This window comes from Puma concolor, chromosome A1 (assembly GCF_028749965.1).
Source record: "Puma concolor isolate L17-30 chromosome A1, mPumCon1.1.hap2, whole genome shotgun sequence".
NCBI classification, from domain to species: domain Eukaryota; kingdom Metazoa; phylum Chordata; class Mammalia; order Carnivora; family Felidae; genus Puma; species Puma concolor.
Window position 1 is genome coordinate 27,726,076 of NC_141667.1, and position 23,001 is coordinate 27,749,076.

The following is a 23,001-nucleotide window of genomic DNA, read 5'->3' on the forward strand; positions in this document are numbered from 1 at the left end:
ATTAGGGCATAAGTACTTAAGCTGTGGGACCTAATTCTTTATAAATGGAATGGTTAGATATTTCTTTTGGCCAAGAGGCACCATGAAAAAGTTACTCAGACACAAAGGGAGATACGAACTAAGAAGGTTTTAAGACCATCTGAGCCCTGTGTTCTCATCTGTACAATGAGATGAGAACTCATTGTACCCCTGCTTCAACTACCCCTGTGACACTTGTGTCTCCTTTGATGAAGCCTAAAATGTGCACAGAGGCCTGGATGCAACCAGTCACCTTATTCCATGTCATTTGATTCATCGCCATACGGTGTATAGCATCCCATCACTTCCTACGTTGTAGGATCAAAAGTGTAAATCAGTGTATATTGAACTACACATGCAAGAATAAAATTCCTATGTATTCAAGAATATAATCTGTCTTTCACTAGAATTTGCCATCTTCAATTGCCTGCTACTCCTCCATCCTCCTTAGAGCCTCCTATTTTCTTCTCACCTACACTCTGGCCCATTTCTAAGTCTATAGTTTGTCAAAAGAGAACCAAAGAGGAAGTGTACATTTTCTATACAGGGTCTTAGACTCTTCAGAAGAAAAGTATGGGTCATTAACAAAATCTATTAGCCTTATTTATATACCTGTATTCTTTATTTTATTTATTTTTTTTTATCTTTTTTTTTTAAATTTTTTTTTTCAACGTTTATTTATTTTTGGGACAGAGAGAGACAGAGCATGAACGGGGGAGGGGCAGAGAGAGAGGGAGACACAGAATCGGAAACAGGCTCCAGGCTCTGAGCCATCAGTCCAGAGCCCGACGCGGGGCTCGAACTCCCGGACCGCGAGATCGTGACCTGGCTGAAGTCGGACGCTTAACCGACTGCGCCACCCAGGCACCCCTACCTGTATTCTTTAAAAAGTATAAACTACAGAAACCAATTTTTTCATTCAAACATTTGGTATAAAATCGATTAATCACAGAAATCAATATTTTGAGCTAGCCCATCTGCTTATTTACAGATTTTTGCCAACTGGCTTTTATTCTTTCCCTCATTAACCCTTCAAGAGATATTTTTTGAGCACCTATTATGACAGTAGCAAAGGGGAAAAGACTTTGTTCATATCCATTAGGACAGTGGCACTCAAAGTGTGGTCTTTGAACCAGGAGCATTATAGTCACCTGGAAGCTTGGCAAAAATGCAAATTCATGAGTCTTGCCTTAGACACTCTGTATTAGAATCTCTAGGGTTGGGCCTAGGAATCTGTATTTTAATGTATCTCTAGATTATTCTCTTGTGTGTGTGCTAGAGCAACTACTCTGGGAGCTTATGACCTAGTGAACAGTTATGTAAGCTACACTAAAAGCAATGACTATCCTTGGAGATATGTACAAAGTGCAATGGAAACCTAGGAAGGACCCCTAAGAACAAAACTAATAATTACTGAGCACCTAGGATGTTCCAGGCACATCACAGGAATTGTCTTAGATACCACAGTGATTGAGTGATATTTGAACCCAACTGATACTTGACTCAAATTTTATAATCACTGTATAAAACTGCCCTAGGGCTGAGAAACACAGGAAGTTTCACAAAGAAGGCTGTTTGAGCCAAGTCTAAATTTGCTAAATCAACAAGCTGGAGCAAAAGGGGCTAGGAGTACTGTTAGCCCTGGAAAATGTTACAGAATATGGAAAGGAATGGAAGCAAGAGAGACCATCACATAATTAGAAACTTGAGTCAGTCCAATAGAAAGTGCTGCGGATAGAGATGGGACTGAACAGCTAGGTAGAAGTCTTATTATAAAAAAGGGTTAATATGCTACATAAATGGATTTCTATTTGTCACATAAGGAAAAGAAAAGAGAACCATTGAAGAATCTTACAGAATGAAAAGACCAGTTTGATGTGGTAAAGATTACCAGTAGATTAACAGGATAAAAGAAGAAGAAGAAGAAGAAGAAGAAGAAGAAGAAGAAGAAGAAGGAGGAGGAGGAGGAGGAGGAGGAGGAGGAGGAGGAGGAGGAGGAGGAGGCGGAGGAGGAGGCGGCGGAGGCGGCGGCGGAGGCGGCGGCGGCGGCGGCGGCGGCGGCGGCGGCGGCGGCGGCGGCGGCGGCGGCGGCAGTGGTACTGGAGGTGTAAGTCAGGTAGGCAAGCAGAGCAGTGGTCCAGGAAAGAGGTAATAGGGGTCTGAATGAAGGCAGCAATGGATGTTGGGCATAGCGGATCGGTATGGAGCCATGAAGATGAACACTGACAGCACTTCACTATTGAGATTCACTTCTTTAATAAATATTTACAAAGTTTCCACTATGAGCCAGGCACTGATCTAGGAAGTGAGGATTTAACAGTGAACAAAACCTATAAAGCCCTTCCTAAAGCTTCCATTCCAGTGTGCACTGGTTAAGAGATAGTTGGTTAAGAGGGCTGGGGTTAATCAGTATAATGTCAGTAATAATACACAAGGTGAAGAAAAATGAAACAGGAGAGGGGAAAGAAAGTGATGAAGTGGCTGCCATTTTAGGGAGGGGTCAAGAAAGGGTACTCCCTAAGGTGACATTTGGGCAGTGGCCTGAATGAAGTGAGGGGTAAGCCATGGGCACACTGGGGGCAGAGGCAGATGTGATGGGAATTGAGGCCAGAAACCTGTAAGAGGAGGAAGAGTCTAGCAGGATTGTCTGATGGTGGCAATTTACTAAGAGACATGGTAGGTGATGCTAAGAGGCAGCCACACAGAGCCGGGCTCTAGTCCTGTGGTCTAGATGGACAGTGGGGGTTATCTGAAGGAAACATCAAGAACGTTTTCTAAAATTACAATTCAAAGATGCTGGCTGAAAGATTTTCTTACCACATAAAAGGATCAGACTTTTCTAAGGACTTCATTTTGGTAAACAGTAGAGCCAACGTTATTTAAATGAGTCACAAATTGCTTTTTAAGTGCTATTTCAAGGACTTTCTTGAAAGCTTTTCAGAAACTTAAAAGCAGAAGTAAACTTTAGGGGGGAAAGGCTTTATTTAATAAAAACCATTATATTCATCCATTGAAAGTATATTATTCGTATCTTAATATTAAAAATATAATCTATCAAGTAAATTGAAAAGCAGAAAAACTGCCACAATTTAATATTAGTAAACTAAAAACATTCCTAAATCAATAATCATGTTAACCATTTTCAGAATTCAATCATTACTGTGTACTCACAGTCTTGTTTCTTGATTAGAACAGCTGGTCTACCAGGATGCTGTTCCTTCGTGTTTCTGTGCACACAATTTTATGTATTATCCCACACTGAACACGTAATATTCAATTCACTTGAGCTGTGAGGCCTGGAATTTAGAGATTAGCTCGTGGCTTATTAATTTCAATGATTTTATCTGAGGTAAGCTGATTGATCTCTACCTGACTGAACCCAAACTCTTGAAGTATCTCTTCAGTATGTTCTCCTACAAAAGGATCCCTCTTGGAAGAAGGGACAGCGGGGGTGTCTGACAGCAGAGGTGCAGGGCGGGGACTCACACTCTGCTCCTCATCAGTGATAAATGAGCCTCGTTCTTTGTTATGATCATGCTGGGTGACCTCTTCAAATGTCAGAACTGGAGTCACACACGCATCTGTGCCATCGAAGATCTGACACCACTCTTCTTTGGTCTTCTTTGCAAATACCTCTGCGAATCTCCTCTTCATTTCTGGCCAATCAGTCACGCTCATTTGATTAGGAAGCTCATCAGACTTTAGTCCAAGTCCTGAGAATAAAAACACAATTTCTTAAATTATTATGCTTTGGGTGGAGTGGTTATAGTCAATAAAATGAGTTTTGACCTCACCATAGTGTCCCAAATAGGGTGTCTTTAAGGGTTTCTCAGATGGGTCAAGAGACAAAATTCAAACTCAACTTGGAGCCAGTAGCTGGAAAGGGCAAAGGTAATAGGGTAGCAAGACTGAAAACTGACTTCCTACTGCCAAGATTTTATTATTTACATTTCACCAAAAGTAGTCTATTTGTAAAGGTCTAGTTTCCAGAAATTGATTTTTCCCTGAGTAGGTTTTCAAAAAGAAATTTCCTCAAGATGTTATTATCTGTCATACTGATTTCAAATACCCCCACATTTTATATAGTGTTCCCAAACCCTACGAAATATAAAATTTAAACAACTTTACACATGACTATCCTAGTTTTTAAGGAAGAAGCCTGAAGATAAATGATTAAATTCAAGATTGCAATTTAACATGTAACATTCATCTCCCTTTATTTTGGACAAATAAAAGAGCTCTAGTCAAGCAGTGATATTTGACTCATTACCCTCTTACAAAACTGCTGTGAACTAGGAACAAAGGATTTGTAAGGTAACCAAACACCCATGCAAAAAATTGTTCCTACAGCAAACAGGACAGAAAGTGATCAACCAGTCAAATCATGAACGGGGCACACAGACTTTTGTGTCAAGCATGAAGGAGATCATGAAAAGCTCATCAACACATAGTGGAGAGAAAATGAAAGCATTCAGCTGGGGATTTAACAGAAAGGATGGCTTCTCGGCCCAGGACCCGCTCACTGCTTCCTTTATTAACTACAAGCACCTACCTCTGCAGACACACCTGAACTCCAGTGCTGATTAAATTATACCCCAAAAGTACTTTACTAGAGTTTGGTGTAAATGTCATTTTCTATTCCCACAAGGAAGAGGGTTTTTAAATGTGGATCTTAGAGTGGAATAATCATGAAAGGACCTTCGTATGCATGTGATTTTGCAGAAGTTCAGTCAAGTTAATCTAATAATTCTCACTTTTATCATCCTTTCCTTCCCTATCATGTAGAAGAACGATGACTAATTAATTGCATGTAAGCTGCTTTGAGGAAGAAAATCCCTATAGAGGAAAGTAGGTATGAATACTGCAGGCCCTTCTTAGGGTTTTGGGATATATAAGGAAATAAGGAGAACTCACATAGTTCTGGATAGTTGTGAAAAGACACCTGTGGGATAAACAAGTAAATTTTCCTCTGACCCATTCATATACGAGGAAAAACATTGAGCCATTACTTCAGGTTTATCACTATAATCTACACGCACACAAAAATGTTCCTAAGGATGTCTTTTACTTTTCTTCTTTTTCCTGACTACGCCAAACTCTGTGATTGAAAAACAAATAAAGTGGCCAGTTAGCCAAAAAATAGTGATTTAGATCATAGCTACTGTTATAAATATCTTTGCATGCTTTTCAGTTTTTTTTTAATCAGAATGTGATCAGAATCATAATACTAAATAAAATTGGATCCAATATGCTCTCCCTGTAACAGACATTATATTTGAGATTAATGATCTCACAGGTTAAAGTTTGTATACTGGAAAAAATACTAGAAATCAAAAGACTCCAGCTCCTACCCCTAATTCTGACACCCCAGCTTTTCCACTGTCTTATTATCCTTTCTCAGCCTATAGTTTCCTATCCTGCCCATGACTCTGATCAAGGCCACAGGACTAACTACCAATGGTTTAGGATAGGCTGTTTCTTGTGCTCTTGACATTCCTGTATGGAACTCTAAAACCACTCCCCTACATGAATATAATTGTAGATTGCAGCTAGTTTTTATAGCATAATCAATTATTAAATTTAAACAGACTTTTAAGGACTGGCCTGTAGACTCAGACTATTTAAAACCTGGGAAAGTATGTTTTGATTTCCAAAAAGTGATCTTATATATACATGTAACACATACACATACATACACACAATTACACAAAATACTTATTATTTTAAGTACATGCCATAAACTTTACTGCTCTGTAACACAATATTAGGCATATATTAAACAGTTAAAAATTCATGTTGTAAGTATGCAATGATACATGTACAAAGATTAATGTTTATTAGTAAATAAATATTTGTTACAATGCAAAGCTGTGGAAAAAACGTAAATGAACTTGAATAAGGAAACATTTAGATTTTAGTACAGGCGTACCATACAGTTTCATATGGCTGCTAGGAATATCATGAGGGTGCAGAATTTTTGTAATGACAAGAAAGGACATCTTTAGTATACTGTTGAATACAAAAAGACAGCTATTAATTGTAAGTTTTGATAATTTTATATTATATATAAATACAATTTATAAATAAATAAAACAACTGTGTTGGTATGTGCACAGAAAAAGTTCTTGAAAGCCACATCCCAAACCTCCCCCAAGTGAAAGAACAAGAGAGAATTTTTACTTCTTTACAAATTCTGTATTACATTCTTTTCTAAAACACGTATTATTTTGAACTACTTTTCATCTTTTAACAATTGTGGTAGCATAAAATTTATAGTAATTCTATTTAATTTTTTGAGGACCTGCCATATTACATTCCCACTAGTAATGCATAGGGGTTTGCAGTTTCCTCACAATCTTGACAACACTCATTATTGTCTGCTTTTCTTTTAATAAGATTTTGAAATTTTAAAACAACTTAAAAATTCTCTACTGCTTATCTGTATATACTTATAAGTGTCTTGTTATCTCAAAACGTCATGAAATTCTCTGTATTTACAGATTTTTTTTTGCCCCAGAAAGCAGCAGAGACACAGTACAGTAGAATTTTTACCTTATAAAAACCTTGTGTATTATGTTAAGATTAAAGTATGGTCTCAAAGATCTCAAATATAAGATAAAATGAATAAGGTAATAAAATCAGTATAGATGTGGCAGCTTGTCCAGCTGGGCCTGAGAGAGAAGTAATGTATATGTGATTAATAAAAGTAGTACTTTTGTAAATAAATATTGTGAAAGAAAGAGAATGCTGTGGCATTTTGGCATGGACTATGTAGATTCACCAAAGCTATTTTAACATGTTAAGCCGGCCTGAAGCACAAACCACCTGTCAGCCAAGGATCCCTCATGAACTTTGAACGGAGAGAGGAGGTTAAGGACACCATACAAGGCTGTGGATATAAAGAGAGGAGGCTGTAAAAAATCAGAGTGGTTACAGAGTTTAGACTTAGAAAGAGAAAGCCCAGGAGAAAGTGGTCAGAAGATGAAGGGCTGGAGCAATCAGCCTGCTAGAATAATGTCTCGTTTCATTTTCAATATTTCCAGAAAAATTCACTCCTTGTGGTGGAGTGTGGATGTTAGAAATGATCATTCCAAACACGTATGTTTTAAGAGAACAATAAGACATGCCAAGGAGGGAAGTTAACTTCTGGAATGGCAGAGCAAGAACCTTCAGAAACCTGTTCTTGCATAAAAGCAACAGAACCCTGGCACAAACTGTCAGAATGAACTTTTTTGTAACTCTGGAAATTAAAAGTTTACAACAATCCAAAGAGCATTTATTTAGGAAAAACAACTGCATCTCATAAGATCAGTAAGCCTTGTGGTATTGTAACTTGCACTAATTTCTCCCTCTCTCCCCAGCTCTGTGGTAGTCATGAAAACCAACAGGCTCTCAATCACAGCTCTGTAAAACAACTAGCAGGGTAACAGCCACGGCAGGACTGAAAGGAGTTGAGAGCTTCCCCCACATCCCATCCCCCAAGAACTGCCATTTGTCTAGCAGCTCCCTGAAAGGCTCCATTCTCATGGCTTGTCTTTATTTGATCTGACTTGGAGCTCACAATGCCTTATTTCTGGAACACTGTTAACATTTATCAAAAAAAAAAAAAAAAAATCAGTGACAACTATTTAATATCATAGTTATCTGAGGTGGCATTCCCTGTTGGGATAAAAAGAAGCTGACAAACAAAAGAAAAAAAGTGGGGAATAGGATGTTCATGGGGGGCTTTGAAATGCTCCAACATATTTCCGGGAATTTAGAAGGCACATATATAGGGCTATGAGTATGCCCAGGAAAGATCTGAGAAGGTCCTAATCTTTCACCTCTGGCTGACCCTGAGTCTGCACAAGCAAGAAGTAAAGACACAGAAAAGGATGGGAAATTTATTGGTTCAAGGCATTTAAGGACATCTCTATCCAGTTATTACCTGATGACCAAGCTAACCAGACAGACTTCTGTGGCTGCACATACCGAAGAACACAGATTTAGTCCAAGAAAGTCATTACATAAACAAATAGCAGCAATAATAAATCCAGGATAGGGGAGAGGGAAGGGAAGTGAAGACCTGATTTCCCAAGTGGTCATTTTACATTATTTCAAATATCCAATTTCAACAAAACTTGTGAGACATGCAAAGAAGGAAGCAAATGTGGCCCTTACACAAGACAAAAAGGAATCAACAGAAACTGTCCCTGAAAAAATCCAGATACTGGACTTACTAGACAAAGACTTTAAATCAACTAGTTATTTTAAATATATTCAAAGCACTGAAGGAAACCATGTCTGAAAAATTCAACAAAATTTGAGAATGATGTCTAATCAAAGAGAATATCAATAAAGAGTTAGATTGTTAAAAAAGAAGCCAAATAGAAATTCTGGAATTGAAAAGTATATAACAAATAAAACTTTCATTAGAAGGACTCAGCAAAGGGCACCTGGGTGGCTCAGTCGGTTGAGCGTCCAACTTTGGCTCAGGTCATGATCTCGCGGTCCATGAGTTCGAGCCCCACGTTGGGCTCTGTGCTGACAGCTCAGAGCCTGGAGCCTGTTTCAGATTCTGTGTCTCCCTCTCTTGCTGTGCCCCTCCCTCATTCATGTTCTGTCTTTCTTTCCATGAAGCATAAATAAAACATTTAAAAAATTTTTTTTTTAAAAAGAAGGACTTAGCAACAGACATGAACTGACAAGAGAAAGAATCAGCGAACTCAAAAAGAGGTATACTGAGGAAAGAAAGAAAAGAGAATAACAAAAAGAGAACAAAGAAAAATGAACAGAACCTCAGAGACCTGTAGGACACCATCAAGAATACCAAAATATGGAGTCATCAGAGCTTCTTCCAGACATGCGTCTTCCCTTGTTTCCTGGACTCTCTTCACAGCATGGCCCCCAAATGCCAGTCTTCACTCTCACCTCAAATGAAGAAACTGAGACTGCCTCTTGCCTCCAAGCCAGAGGAGACAGCACCCTCTCAACCCTTGCCAAAGGGAGAACAAGAACAGCCAACAACTGAACATCCTGATGAAGTACAAAATGGAACAGACAGACTTAACGAATAAGCCAGTGAGAAGACTTTGAAAGTAGAACAGAAATATAAGAAACTCTGCCAACCATTTTTTCAGAAGAAGTTGGAATCGACTGCCAAAATCCGACAAGGGGGTAACAATCCCACAAGTTTCTGCACTGCTTGGGAAGGAAGATGAAGAGGCACTACATTACTTGACAAGAGGTGAAGTGACAGCATTTGAAGATATTAAATCAAGTTACAGGATAGATTTTTATTTTGATGAAAACCCTTACTTTGAAAATAAAGGTCTCTCCAAAGAATTTCATCTGAATGAGAGTGGTGATCCATCTTCAAAAGCTACTGAAATCAAACGGAAATCTTGAAAGGATTTGATGAAATGTCCAAGTCAAATGCAGAAGAAAGCCAGCGGAAAGAGACAGCATGAGGAACCAGAAAGCTTCTTCACCTGGTTTCCTGACCATTCTGATGCAGGTGCAGATGAGTTAGGAGATGTCATCAAAGAGGATATTTGATCAAATTCATTCAAGTACTACTTGGTTCCCAATATGGATGATGAAGATGGGAACGGAGAAGGGGCGGGGGGGGGGGGGGGGGGCGGGGAAAGACTGGAAGATACTGATGAATAAGGAGATGAGGATGAAGGTGATGGAGACGACGACGAGGGGCAGGAAGGAGAAGATGACTAATGGAACATTAACAGGTTCCAACCTTCCTTTTGGGATTTTCTCCAGTCCCTGGGAGCAAGTTGCAGTCCTTCCCCCCACCCCTACCTTAGCTCATTTGTCCTGTTTTTTTGAAGTCTCTTTTCTCTCCCATTACACCATGGTTTTCAACTTATTTGGGGGGGGGGGGGGGGGAATACCATGAGCAGAATACAGTGGGAAAAGAATCTCTACCCCTTTCTCTTCAACATTCAATTTTTATCCTTTCCTGTCCCAACAAAAACTTAATGGAATCAATGCTACTGTGCTCTGTGGGAAAAAAGAAAAATTTTCTACTCCCTTAGCTCTGCTGGAAGCTGGAAGGTGGTAGGCCCCTGTGTAGTAGTACATAGAATTCTAGCTTTCTCCCTCCTTTCTCTTTCTATTGGGCTCAGAGATTACTCTGTGTCTGTATATGAATATGGAAGGTTAGCATTTACCAACATTTATCTGCCTACTTTCTCCTGTTTAAAAAAAAGAAAAAAGAAATTTAAAAAATGGGGTTATAGAAGGTCAGCAAAGGGTGAGTTTGAGATGTTTGGGTGAGCCTTTTGACAACATGGCTTCTCTGCTGGCATGTCTAATTATGATGCTTAACGGACATCTTTGCAGTTTTAGATGACATTTTTAAAACAAAATTCTCTCCTAATGATAACTTGAGCCCTGCCACTTGAGGGGAGATTGACATTGTCTATTGTAATTTTGTTCCCGTTTATTTTTAATTTTTCTTTCTGTTTCACTGGAAAGGAAAGATGATGCTCAATTTTAAATGGTAAAGTCCACAAGCTGTTTTGTTACAAGAAAGCTAAATGTATACATACACACACACAAATACCAACATATGCATTAAGGGAGTTTCACAAGAAGAGAGACAGAAAAAGGCAGAGAAAATCCTAGAAGAAAAAAAGTCTGAAAAATTCCCAAATTTGATGAAAAACAAATTACTTGCACATCCAAGAATCTTAAGGAAATCAAGCAAGATAAACTCAGAGATCCACACTTAGAAGAAAAATGAGCTCAGTGAGGTTGCAGGAAATAAGATCAATATACAAAAGTAACTACTTACTATGTATTTCTATACACTAATAACAATACAAAAATGTACCATTTGCAATTGCATCAAAAATAATAAAATTCTTGGGGCGCCTGGGTGGCTCAGTCGGTTGGGCGTCTGACTTCAGCTCAGGTCATGATCTCGCCATCCGTGGGTTCGAGCCCCGCGTTGGGCTCTGTGCTGATGGTTCTGTGCCTGGAGCCTGTTTCGGATTCTGTGTCTCCCTCTCTCTCTGACCCTCCCCCCCCCCGTTTATGCTCTGTCTCTCTCTGTCTCAAAAATAAATAAACGTTAAAAAAATTAAAAAAAAAATTCTTCTATAAATTTAGCAGAATAAGTGCAGGTGTGTGCACTGAAAATTACAAAGTATCAATGGAAAAATTCTAGACCTCTATAAATGAAAAGCATCATATATGTTCATGGGTATTAAGGCTTAATACTGGTAAGATGGCAATACTCCCCAGACTGATGCACAATTCAGCACAACCCTTATCAAAATCCCAGCTGCCTTTTTTGCAGAAATTGGCAAGATGATTCTAAAATACATATGGAGGGGCCCCTGGGTGGCTCAGTCGTTTGGGCGTCCAACTTCGCTTCATGTCATAATCTCGTGGTTCATGGGTTCAAGCCCCGTGACAGGCTCTGTGCAGATTGCTCAGAGCCTGGAGCATGCTTCAGATTCTGTGTCTCCCTCTCTCTCTACCCTTCCCTGACTCACACTCTGTCCCTCTCTCTCAATAATAATAAGCATTAAAAACAATACATATGGAAATGGAAGGGACCCCGAATAGTCAATCTTAAAAAAGAACAAAATTGGAAGACTCACACTTCCTAATTTCAAACCTACTACAAAGCTACAATGATCAACACAGTGTGGTACTGACATAAGGGTGGACATGTACATCAATGAGTCCAAAAATAAACCCTTACAATTATGGCCAACTGATTTTCAACAAAGACGCCAAAACCATTCAATGGAGAAAGAATAGTCTTTTTGACAAACAGTGCTGGGAAAACTGGATAGCCATATGCAAAACAATGAAGTTGGAGCCCTACCTCACCCCATACAAAAAAATTAATCATAATTTAGCAGAGACCTAAATGTGGACGTTGAAACTATACAAATTTTAAAAGAAAACACAGGAGTGAGACCGTAAAATTGGGAGTTCTCTGAATAATTTCTATGTAATATCTACTAAAGGCTAAGTATAAAAATGTGCTAATAGATCTTACATATGTTATTAGAACTCAACAATAGCTGTAGCAATTGTTTAGAACTCAAACTAACATTTGTTTTCTTTTTCTGTTGATTTATTTTTGAGCGAGAAAGAGACTGAGCGCAAGCTGGGGAGGGCCAGAGAGAGAGGAAGACACAGAATCTGAAGCAGGCTCCAGGCTCCAAGCTGTCAGCACAGAGCCTGACAAGGGGTTCGAACTCACAAACCATGAGATCATGACCTGAGACTAAGTCAGATGCTTAACCAGCTGAGCCACTCAGCCTCTCCTAACAAAATTTTTTCAATGAGTTTATTTTACCATTGTCATTTAGAATTGCCTGTGAATGATGATGACAAAAAGCTGACTGATGGGCACCTGGGTGGCTCAGTCCGTTGAGTGTCCGACTCTTGATTTTGGCTTAGGTCATGATCCTAGGGGCACGGATTGTGCCCTGTGTTGGGCTTTGTGCTGAACACTCAGCCTGCTTAAGATTCTCTCTCCCTCTCCCCTTCTGCCCCTCTTCCCCACTCACACTCTGTCTAAAAAAACAAAAAAAAACGGACTGAAGTTTAGTCAATTTTATTATTACGTTTAAATTCTCTACAGACAATGCATAAATATACAAGATTTATGTCAGGTACAAACTTCACCTTGCTATATCCCTCCTGCCTTCCAAGGCCCTGCACCACTGAGGTAAGGGTGTTGATCCCTCTGTGTTCAGCCCCTCATATAGCATTGTTCTGTCCCTAATTTTGAATTAATACCTTCCATTCTTAGTTTTAATTTTGGAACAGAAAGACTTTTATGATCTACATAAACCATCTTGTTGTTTGTTTTTCCAACTATATTTAAGTTAGTGAAGTTAATATTGTTGATCATAAAACACTTTCTGATGCTAGCAAAAAACAATGATTTCAGCTATATGCAAACAACTTTGAGTAGTATATTGCATCTGAAAAGCTACGAAACATAATGAGACTCCAACCGTGAAGTTGAAAAGACAGACACACCATGACCAGCTTGTCATACCTCTTCAATGTATATTCTAAAACTTCTTAGCTATTCATTTACCTGTAAAGTAAACTTCAAATTCAAACATGTTACAGGAACAAAATGTTAGTCTGATTGTTTAATTAGAGAAGAAGAGATCGCAAATTCTCCTGCTAACTTTGTGGCCACATGCAAATGAGACAAGAATCTGCAAGAAAGGTAAACTGTAGAAGCATCAAGTGATAACAACATATTCCAACAGAATCTTATTCACCGAAGTCACTCTGTGCTCTGGCACCCCATGGGGGCATCTATCAGGGAATAAGGACTGGCAGAACCAGCACATCATTTCTGAGAATAAGACAGGGGCACGCAAGGGCAACATAAATATCTAACACTGCTGAGTATGAAATGTAACGAAAAATTGAACTTGCATAAAATGGATTATTTTTTAAAACTCTGAGCTATTTTATAGACTTATGAAAGTATCTGTAAATTTAAACATAAGGGAAATGCCCCACAATATAATTATAATTATAATCATAAAGTGGATATATAATAAAAGACATAATGAATTTAAAAGGCCTAAAATCGAGGTTAAAGAACACCCACAAGAAAAGGGGAGGGAGCAGGAGAGGCACAGGAATATTACTTACCTTTGATTAGCAGCTTGTAGAACTGGGGTTCTATTGCTCCAACAGCCATGAAGCCCCCATCTGCTGTCCTGTAGGTTGTGTAGAAAGGTGCTCCACCATCTAGCATGTTCTGTCCTCGAGGTCGTTCCCACAGTCCTGCTTGTTGAGATTTCCACAGAAAAGAACTTAGGTATGCCGTTCCTTCCACCTTTGGAAAAGAAACAGTATACAATATGAATCCAGACATTTAAACTATAAAACAACAATTAATTTCCACTTAGTTTTTTTTTTTAACATTTGTGTAACAATATTTCTTAGAGTACAGGAAGACTGTATCTAATTACACAACTTCTTGATATTTCAAGAAAGTGTGTTAGAACAGGTTTATGATAGAGGGTTTCTCCACTATTCAGTTCAGAAAATACAGTTCAGAAAAGACTTAGAAGGAACTACTTTTGTTGTTCTTTTCAAATAAGACTGCCAAGTGTTGATAATGTTTGAAGCCAAGTGAGGATACACGGAAGTTCATTATATATTCTCTCCATAATTATATACATTAAAAACTTTCAGGATAGGGGCACCTGGGTGGCTCAGTCGGTTGAGCCTCTGACTTTGGCTCAGGTCATCTCACAGTTTGTGGGTTCAAGGCCCACATCAGGCTCTGTGCTGACCGCTTGCTCAGAGCCTGGAGCCTGCTTCAGATTCCGTGTCTCCTTCTCTCTCTGCCCCTCTCCGGCTCATGCTTTGTCTCACTCTGTTTCTCAAAAATAAATAAATGTAAAAAAAAAAAAAAATTTTTTTTAACTGTCAGCATAAAAAGTTAAAAATAAAGCAAAGAGGTTTTGAAAAAATCTTTCTTTTGGTCTCAATACCTATAAACACATACACATAGGTAATAGGAAACTATCACATTTTATTTTATTTATTTTTTTTTTTTAAATTTTTTTTTTCAACGTTTATTTTATTTTTTGGGGGACAGAGAGAGACCGAGCATGAACGGGGGAGGGGCAGAGAGAGAGGGAGACACAGAATCGGAAACAGGCTCCAGGCTCCGAGCCATCAGCCCAGAGCCCGACGCGGGGCTCGAACTCACGGACCGCGAGATCGTGACCTGGCTGAAGTAGGACGCTTAACCGACTGCGCCACCCAGGCGCCCCACTATCACATTTTAAAGGTAAACCACATTACAGTTAAATTTAGTATACTCTAGCTTGACTCCAAGCCAAAGAAAACTATATCTGAATATTTAGTATACCTTAACAATCACTAGAAAGTTACACAATTAACATAAAACATGAGCAGCAGATATACAGGTTTTCTGAGTCCAGACAAACTAGTTTGGGAATGCCAACTTCCCACTGAGTTCTGAAATAACAGGAATGGATTCACATCTTCAGGTATAATTGTCACAAGGCTGGATGCATGTGGCTCTCCAGAGAAGACTACCTCCCTACCCTCACGGCTTTATGATCCTAATGATTCCTGAACCCCAAGGAGAAGGCCAGCAAAGCACCCTCATATCAAATAGCTGGAATTGGGGGTCCACAGAGTTTCTCACAGTTACTGGCTATATCTTTGGAGACATCCCAACTTTCCCTTTAAACTTGAAATCTCACACACACCTGATTTTATGGCTCTGACAGCTGACATACCAAATAGTATGTCACAGGGGCACCTAGGTAGCTCAGTGGGTTAAGTGTCCAACTTCAGCTTAGGTGATGAGTTCACAGTTCGTGAGTTTGAGCCCCATATCGGACTCTCTGCTGTCAGTGCAGAGCCTTCTTTGGATCCTCTGTTTCCCTCTCTCTCTGCCCCTTCCCTGCTTGTTCTCTCTCTCTCTCTCTCTCTCTCTCTCTCTAAGATAAATATTAAAAGAAAAAAAGATCAATCACACACCACACTTTAGAGATGGACACAAAGGACATGCAAATGTATCCTGATAAAAGTATCAGAAGGAAGAGAAATAGCACAGGGTTTAGCCTGTGAGAAGGAAGCATAAGCCAAGCCCCCAAGATAAGGGCCATGGAAATGGCTTTTGCAAAAGGTCACCAATGACAAATCCAATTTACAGTGTTCAGATCTAAACTCTTGAGGCGGGTAACTGGGTGGCTCAGTCAGTTGAGCCTCTGACTCTTGATTTCAGCTCTGGTCATGATCTCATGGTTTGTGAGTTCAAGCTCTATGTAAAGCTCTGCACTGACAGTATGGAGCCTGCTTGGGATTCCCCCCTCTCTCTGCCTCTCCCCTGTTCGCTTTCTCTCTCTCAATAAATAAACTTAAAAATATATAAAAAATAAATAAACTCTTGAGGTCTCTACTGACACCTGACCCTCTGACCATTCCTTTTTTTTCTTTTAGCACTTTCTTTATCTTTCGTTTCCATGGAAACACTCCTCGGTTCTCCACTTTGCTCTCCTTATGCCCTGACTTCTCCTCTACTGCCCACTCTTCAAATATGGTGCTCTGTCCCCTTCCTTAGAGGACCACACGGTCTCATGTGGCTTCCAAATGACAATAAAACCTGTTTCTAGTCTCTAACTTCGAGTACTCACTCTGTCTGGATATCTGAAAGAGACTTCAAACTTGAAATGACCCAAACTGAATTCCTCTTATCATACAAGAATAACAACAATAATAATACCAAGTTCTTACATAGCACCTCCTCTATGCCAGGCATTGTTTACACACTGAACAAGGCATCAATTCGCTTAGTTCTCTAACAATGCTATGAGGCAGGTACCATTACTGTCTCCATTTTACAAAGAAGAAGCCGAGGCACAGGGAGGTAAGTAACTCACCCAAGTCCCAGAACCAGTCAGCGGCAGAGCTGGGGTGGAGGAAACAGGTGCCAGAATCCGTGCTCTTAACCACTGACCCATACTGCCTCTTCCATTGGCAGTCCGCCCCCCAAGGTGCCAGTGATGCTATCCACCAGGTCATCCAAGCCAGAAACACGGGAGCCACCCTTGACTCCTCGCTCCCCCTTTACTGCCAACGCATCACCAGATCCTGGCAATTTTATGTCTCGAATAGCCCTCAGATCCAGACCTGTTCCACCATCAATGACTTTAGTACTTGCTCGTATCTCCCAGCAACAACCCAGTAACTGTCCCTCTGCCTCCAGTCTTGTCTTCCTCAAACCCATCTTCCTTCTCCCTCCAAAGATCTGTCCAAATGCAAATACATACATAGAATGCTGGATTTGGCTCTTATCAACTGGCTGTGAGAACTTGGACAAATTTCTATGCTTCAGTTTCTCCTTTCTTCAAATAAAGTATTCCAAGTGGAACTGGTGTTTTGAGGATTAGGAGAAATTGCACAAGGAAAGCGCCTAGCATAACGCAAGGCACGTACTCAGTGCGCGACAGTGAGAAAACTGAAGCTTCGTGATGTTGGAGTCTCCCCTGCAAACTGTAACAGGAAAGTCTAGACTGGCCCAATTTTACTCTAGCACCCTTAAGAATCTTCTCTGTCTGCTAAGGGAGACTTCCTTCCCGAGCCCAGTTTTTAATGAAGATTGCTTGAAAACTGTATTCTAAGCACAAGAAATGGCAGGGGAAGATTGTTGAAACCAATGCAGGAATCAGATGAGTCATGAAAAGTTTAACTGATTCTACAAACAAGATACTCAATGAAAGGATATGAGGCTATTAAAAAAAAAAAAAAAAAAAAAAAAAAAAAGGATATCCTGGATAATTTGGATTCAAACTTCAAATCTCATTTATCTCTTATTCACAAAACAATCTGAGGCAGCCGCCTATCATGCTTAGAACAACTGGTAGGCTTATCACCTCCCCCAGTTAACACTTACCATGCTGGCATCAATGACCTGACCTTTGCCAGAGCGCGTGCGTTGAAAAAGAGCCAACAAGATGCCCAGTGTGCATATGAGGCCACCACCACCAAAGTCAGCCAGGAGATTCAGTGGTGCGTACGGATTCTCACCACTTCTGCCAATCTTTGACAGAATACCTACATAATTTAAAGAAATCAAGGAACACGCAATGTAAATTTAATGTCACTTTTAAATAGATACATGAACATCTTACGAGGAATAACCAATCATTCTAGTTGCCGACATGGTGAAAACCGGTACCTGACGCTTCTCCAAATCTAAACCTAGTCAGCATATTTATAAACGGGCTTTTCCCCCAACAAGCCTCCTTGTTTTCTTTTGTTGTTGTTTTCTCTCTAAAACTTTATTCCAACTAACACTTTCAGAATTTTATTGCTAAGTTTTTACTCACTGAGTTTTGAGGAAAAAATTATTGTTAGCAATTTAGATTATGGCTTACCAACAGTTATGATCCACTTTCAGTCTTATTAGAGATGCAGGAAAATAATCAAACACAAGAAAAAATAAAAGTAATTCTATTTTTAAATAGATGGAAAAAACAATTCTACCCACACTCTCATCCTCAATCTTTAAATGTGTACTCACAGGAAATTTGAGGCCTTTATTCAACAACACACAGTTTTTTAGAATTCTAGGATCAGGCCATTCTAAGACATGTTCTCACAGGCAAAAATTCTAATAAAGTGACAATGTGACCTGAAAGCTACAGGTATTCACAGAAGTCTAAAATGGTGACTCAGGCAATGATTCAGAATGGAGGTGGAAAGAAAGGGGAGTTCAGATCAAACTCTATCAGCATTTTAGAACTGTACAACAGCCATCCCCATTACCACCAAGGCTCTTACTTCCTGGCAGGGTCTTGCCTGAGAATTGTAGTGAGAAATGTAGTAAGTAAATGTGACTAGTGAGAGTATATTATCCCTCAAATGTGTCAAGTCAGAGGGAAAGGGGTTGGGAATAAGTGTTCTATGACAAACCAACTCTTTTCAAACCATGCTCTCCTTATTGATTCTGATAAATATTTAAATTTTCACCTTTAAAAAATTCTTTTTAGTTGGTGTAACTGTAAATCTTGACTGGGAACAAAATAAAAGGTGTAGAGAAATTATTTTGTCAACATACCTGACAAAGCCAAATAGTTGATGTCATGGCCTGCTACCCTGCAGAATCTTCCTGACTGGCCAAATCCACTCAACCTGGCATAGATGAGCTTTGGATTCTCCCTCTGCAGAATCTCCGGGCCTAGCTGGAGTTTTTCCATAACACCTTAAGAGAAAGGGAACAAAGATTTTTTTTTTTCTAAGAGGGATGAATTGAGGATAGGAACAATCCTCTCTCTGTGGCAAACATAAAATGGCACTCTTCCAAATCATACCGATAACGTTTGTTGTGGGTTTTAGCACGTTTCCAATAATTAAGGACACAGAGTGAAGCCACCATTTCTGGAATGTGTGACTTCTGCCCCCAAATCCTATTTCCTTCCAGCCCCACCTTAATTCCCTTCAGGCATATCCAAGTTCCTGCAATCCCCATAGTGGGCCATTCCTTCCTTTAGTCAGTGCCTTTATAGTTCCCCAAATACTCTCCTTAGTAATTTATTAGAAATGGCTTGTTCTCCTAGAACAGTTACCCTGGGGCTGAATTTAGTCAAAAATTCACTTTCGAAAGCTTTTAAGGTCTTTTATTTTTCTGTGCCCCCATCATCCGCCACCTTCTACCTCACACTGTGCTTTTGTGTATATATTCCATCATCTTCCCCTCAGTTTAGAAGCTCCTCTGGCAGAATTCACACCTGATCTGTTTCCATGGGTCTCTGAAGTGCCTAGCATGGGCATCTTCACAACAAAGCTCACCAAAATGTCAGTGATAAAATTTGCTACAATACCATCTAAGAGCTCTTATGAATAAGTGTAGTATTTATTGCACAAAATCCAGATAACTAGTATTTTTAACCTCCTGGGATTAAAAATAATGAAGACTATATATTTACAGTTTTGTCTTCCTAAAGCTATAGTAAATTACAGAAAACTCTAGTCTTCTACCTAAACACCAGCCACAATCCTCTCACCTGGCAGCTACATCTGTATTCACAGCTCTATTTTCCTTCTTTTTTTTTTTTTAATTTTTTTTTAATGTTTATTTATTATTGAGACAGAGAGAGACAGAGCATGAATGGGGGAGGGTCACAGAGAGAAGGAGACACAGAATCTGAAGCAGGCTCCAGGCTCTGAGCTGTCAGCACAGAGCCCGACGCGGGGCTCCAACCCACGGACCGCGAGATCATGACCTGAGCCGGAGTTGGACGCTTAACCGACTGAGCCACCCAGGCACCCCTCTATTTTCCTTCTAATTGCAAGATCGTGGAGTCAACCATGTTGAGCCTCTATCTTTAAATGGGGCATTATTAAATTATGATATAATCCTAATTATTAAATTATTATAATCCCCCAATCTGGCTGTGTGAATAAATGATTTAACATTTAATATGCCTGGTGCCCCACAGATATTCAATTCATTCACCAAACATTTACTGACTTCCTGCTATATATCAGGCAAAGCTTTGGATTTGTACTTTTGAGCTTTGAGCAAGATTGCCCTGGGAGCTGAGAATGGATCCAAATTGTGCTAGACCCACACATCATCTTTAAAAAGGCTGTTACAACAGCGTGAAGGAAGCTACAGAAGCTAAGGAGGAAGAATGTCTGGATTCCTGATAACTGAAAGCAAATGCAGTTAATATTTGGAGTCATGGGCAGAGTACAGGGTTTGGATTCAGGCAGCTGGGAGAGTACTGGTTCCATTTAATGAGAAAAATAACACAGGAGGATGGGAATGCAAGCTGGTGCAGCCACTCTGGAAAACAGTATGGCGGTTCCATAAACTAAAAATAGAACTACCCTATGACCCAGCTATTGAACTACTAGGTATTTACGCAGGGGATACAGGTGTGCTGTTTCAAAGGGACACATGCACTCCCATGTTTATAACAGCACTATCAACAATAGCCAAAGTATGGAAAGAGCCCAAATGTCCCTCGATGGATGAATGGATAAAGAAGATGTCGTATATATATATAATGGAGTATTACTCGGCAATCAAAAACAATGAAATCTTGCCATTTGCAACTACGTGGATGGAACTGGAGGGTATTATGCTAAGTGAAATTAGTCAGAGAAAGACAAATATATGACTTCACTCATAAATGGGCTTTAAGAGACAAAACAGATGAACACAAGGGAAGGGAAACAAAAATAACATAAAAACAGGGAGGGGGACAAAACATAAGAGACTCAAATATGGAGAACAAACTGAGGGTTGCTGGAGGGGCTGTGGGGGGTGGGGGTGGGCTAAATGGGTAAGGGGCACTAAGGAATCTACTCCTGAAATCATTGTTGCACCATATGCTAACTAATTTGGATGTAAATTTTAAATAAAAATAAAAATAAAAAATAAAAAAAATAACACAGGAGGAGACGTTATTCTCGGAGGTAAGATAATGTGCTTGTTTTGGGATTTATGGAAGTTGCAGTGCCTGGGAGATAGCCAGTTAAGACACGTGCACGGTCTGTGTATTTCAGTGGTCTATGGCTCTAAAAGACGGAGGTACGATTACAGATTTGGCCATCATCTGTCTATAAAAAGGTGAAAACAGTGGGGATGGAAAAGGTGGCTCCAGGAAGCAAACTGTAAACCAAATTGAGCTGAAGCTGGAAGGAACTTGGAACACCAGGATTTACCGCAGAGAATGTTAGCCTGGGTCTAGAGGCTTTAGAGGGTACACCAACTCCCAAAACGGTAGAAAAACGACTATGTACCTACATGCAATTTTCCAGGAAGGCAATCTTTGGCTTTCCTTAGATTCTCACAGGATTCGGGACTCTCAAATAATTAAGAAAGACAAGCACAAATGAGTGATTAGAAACAAAGAGAATCTGGGGAAGGGGGCGGAAATGGGTATAAGGAGAACAGGGGCAACCTCAGCATCTGAGATTCCAAGTATAGATCATCTCAAGGGGGGACTGATCCACAATAGCAAACGCGACAGAAAAATCTAGAAAGGCAGTGACAGGAAAAGGTTCTGTCGGCAACAGAGCTTAGATGTGACGGGCTCGTACGGCCCAGCCCCTCCCTTCGGCGGGGACCTTTCCGCGTCTGGTCCCCCGTCGGAGCCGCGGAGGCGCCTGGGGCTCACCGTGGCGGAAGGGCTCCAGCACCACGTCCGCCTGGGCGCACAGGCGCCTCAGCACCAATGCCCCGTCCTGCCGCTTCAGGTTCACCGCCAGCGAGCGCTTGCCCCGTGCCATGAAGCTGACGTCCCCTCTGCCGCCCGGCCGGTCCACACGCACCACCTGGGCCCCGAAGTCCGCGAGGACCATGCCGCAGAACGGGCCTGGGGCCAGGCCGGCCAGCTCCAACACCCGGATACCCTGCAGCGCCATGGGACCCGGTTCTCCAAGCGAAGAAGTCTCGGGTGGCCCAGACCTAGCCTAGACCGCCCGGGAGGCGAGCCCCAAGCGGCCTCCAAGCGGTCCCTGCCTCCTGCGCCTGCGCAGGGCCATCCCTCCCCCTCCTCCTCTGGTGCAGAGTCTGTACATTGGGAGGATCCTGGCCCCGCCTCCTGGCTAGTCCAATAGGTGGTTTTCCTTTCCGTTGGTTGCTTTCCCTTTGAGGGGTTGCGTGCCCCTGGGTTCAGGCAGGCCTTCTTTGCCTGCCTCTGCAGATCTTCTGTTAGAATAAAGTAAGGCTTGTTAAACATTTTAAGATTTCTTTCCTTCTTTCTTTCTTATTTTCTTTCTTTCTTTCTTTCTTTCTTTCTTTCTTTCTTTCTTTCTTTCTTTCTTTCTTTCTCTTTCTCCCTCCCTCCCTTCTTTATTTCTTTCTCTCTTTCTCTTTTCTTTCTTTTTCTCTCCCTCCGTTCTTTATTTCTTTCTCTCTTTCTCCCTCTCTCTTTCTCCCTTTCTTCCTTTCTTTCTTTCTTTTCTTTCTTTCTTTCTTCCTTTCTTCCTTTCTTCCTTTCTTCCTTTCTTTTCTTCCTTCCTTCCTTTCTTTCCTTTTCTTTCTTCTGTCTTTCTTCCTTCCTTCCTTTCTTTCCTTTTCTTTCCTTTCTTTCTTTCTCTTTCTTTCCTTTCTCTTTCTTTCTGTCTTTCTTTCTTTTCTTTCTTTCTGTCTTTCTGTCTTTCTTTCTTTCTGTCTTTCTGTCTTTCTTTCTTTCTGTCTTTCGTTCTTTCTGTCTTTCTTTCTTTCTTTTTCTCCCTCCCTCCCTCCATTCTTTATTTCTTTCTCTCTCTCTTTCTCCCTTTCTTTCTTCCTTCCTTCCTTCCTTCCTTCCTTCCTTCCTTCCTTTCTTTCTTTCTTTCTTTCTTCCTTTCTTCCTTTCTTTCCTTTCCTTTCCTTCCTTCCTTCCTTCCTTCCTTCCTTCCTTCCTTCCTTCCTTCCTTTCCTTTTCTTTCTTTCTCTTTCTTTCCTTTCTCTCTTTCTGTCTTTCTGTCTTTCTTTCTGTCTTT

The 23,001-nt window shown here is 40.4% G+C and overlaps 1 protein-coding gene and 1 pseudogene across 2 annotated transcripts; one reads left to right on the forward strand and one right to left on the reverse strand.

The window, feature by feature from the left end:
* Nucleotides 1-2,250: 2,250 nt before the first annotated feature.
* AMACR (alpha-methylacyl-CoA racemase) lies at nucleotides 2,251-22,195 on the reverse strand. Of its 2 annotated transcripts, XM_086676686.1 has the most exons (5): nucleotides 21,690-22,048; nucleotides 18,620-18,763; nucleotides 17,453-17,613; nucleotides 13,663-13,849; nucleotides 2,251-3,731 (listed from the first exon to the last, which is right to left on the reverse strand). In XM_086676686.1, exons 1-5 carry the CDS (start codon nucleotides 21,934-21,936, stop codon nucleotides 3,322-3,324), a joined length of 1,149 nt encoding a protein of 382 aa, XP_086532812.1. In that variant the 5' UTR covers nucleotides 21,937-22,048; the 3' UTR covers nucleotides 2,251-3,321. The 2 variants fall into 2 exon arrangements, with proteins under 2 accessions (XP_086532812.1, XP_025779323.1); XM_025923538.2 differs by lacking the exon at nucleotides 17,453-17,613 and having other exon boundaries at nucleotides 3,571-3,731; nucleotides 21,690-22,195.
* On the forward strand, nucleotides 8,802-9,729 carry LOC112860273 (protein SET-like; annotated as a pseudogene).
* Nucleotides 22,196-23,001: the final 806 nt, after the last annotated feature.

Bases quoted from the DNA above. Each gene is read 5' to 3' on its own strand.
- AMACR (XM_086676686.1), bottom strand. From the start codon at position 21,936: ATGGCGCTGCAGGGTATCCGGGTGTTGGAGCTGGCCGGCCTGGCCCCA. The intron at 18,764-21,689 runs GTGAGCCCCAGG...CTTTCTCTTAAG, and splicing joins GCTGGAGCCCTTCCGCCACG to GTGTTATGGAAAAACTCCAG. The intron at 17,614-18,619 runs GTATGTTGACAA...TAAATTATGTAG, and splicing joins CAACTATTTGGCTTTGTCAG to GTATTCTGTCAAAGATTGGC.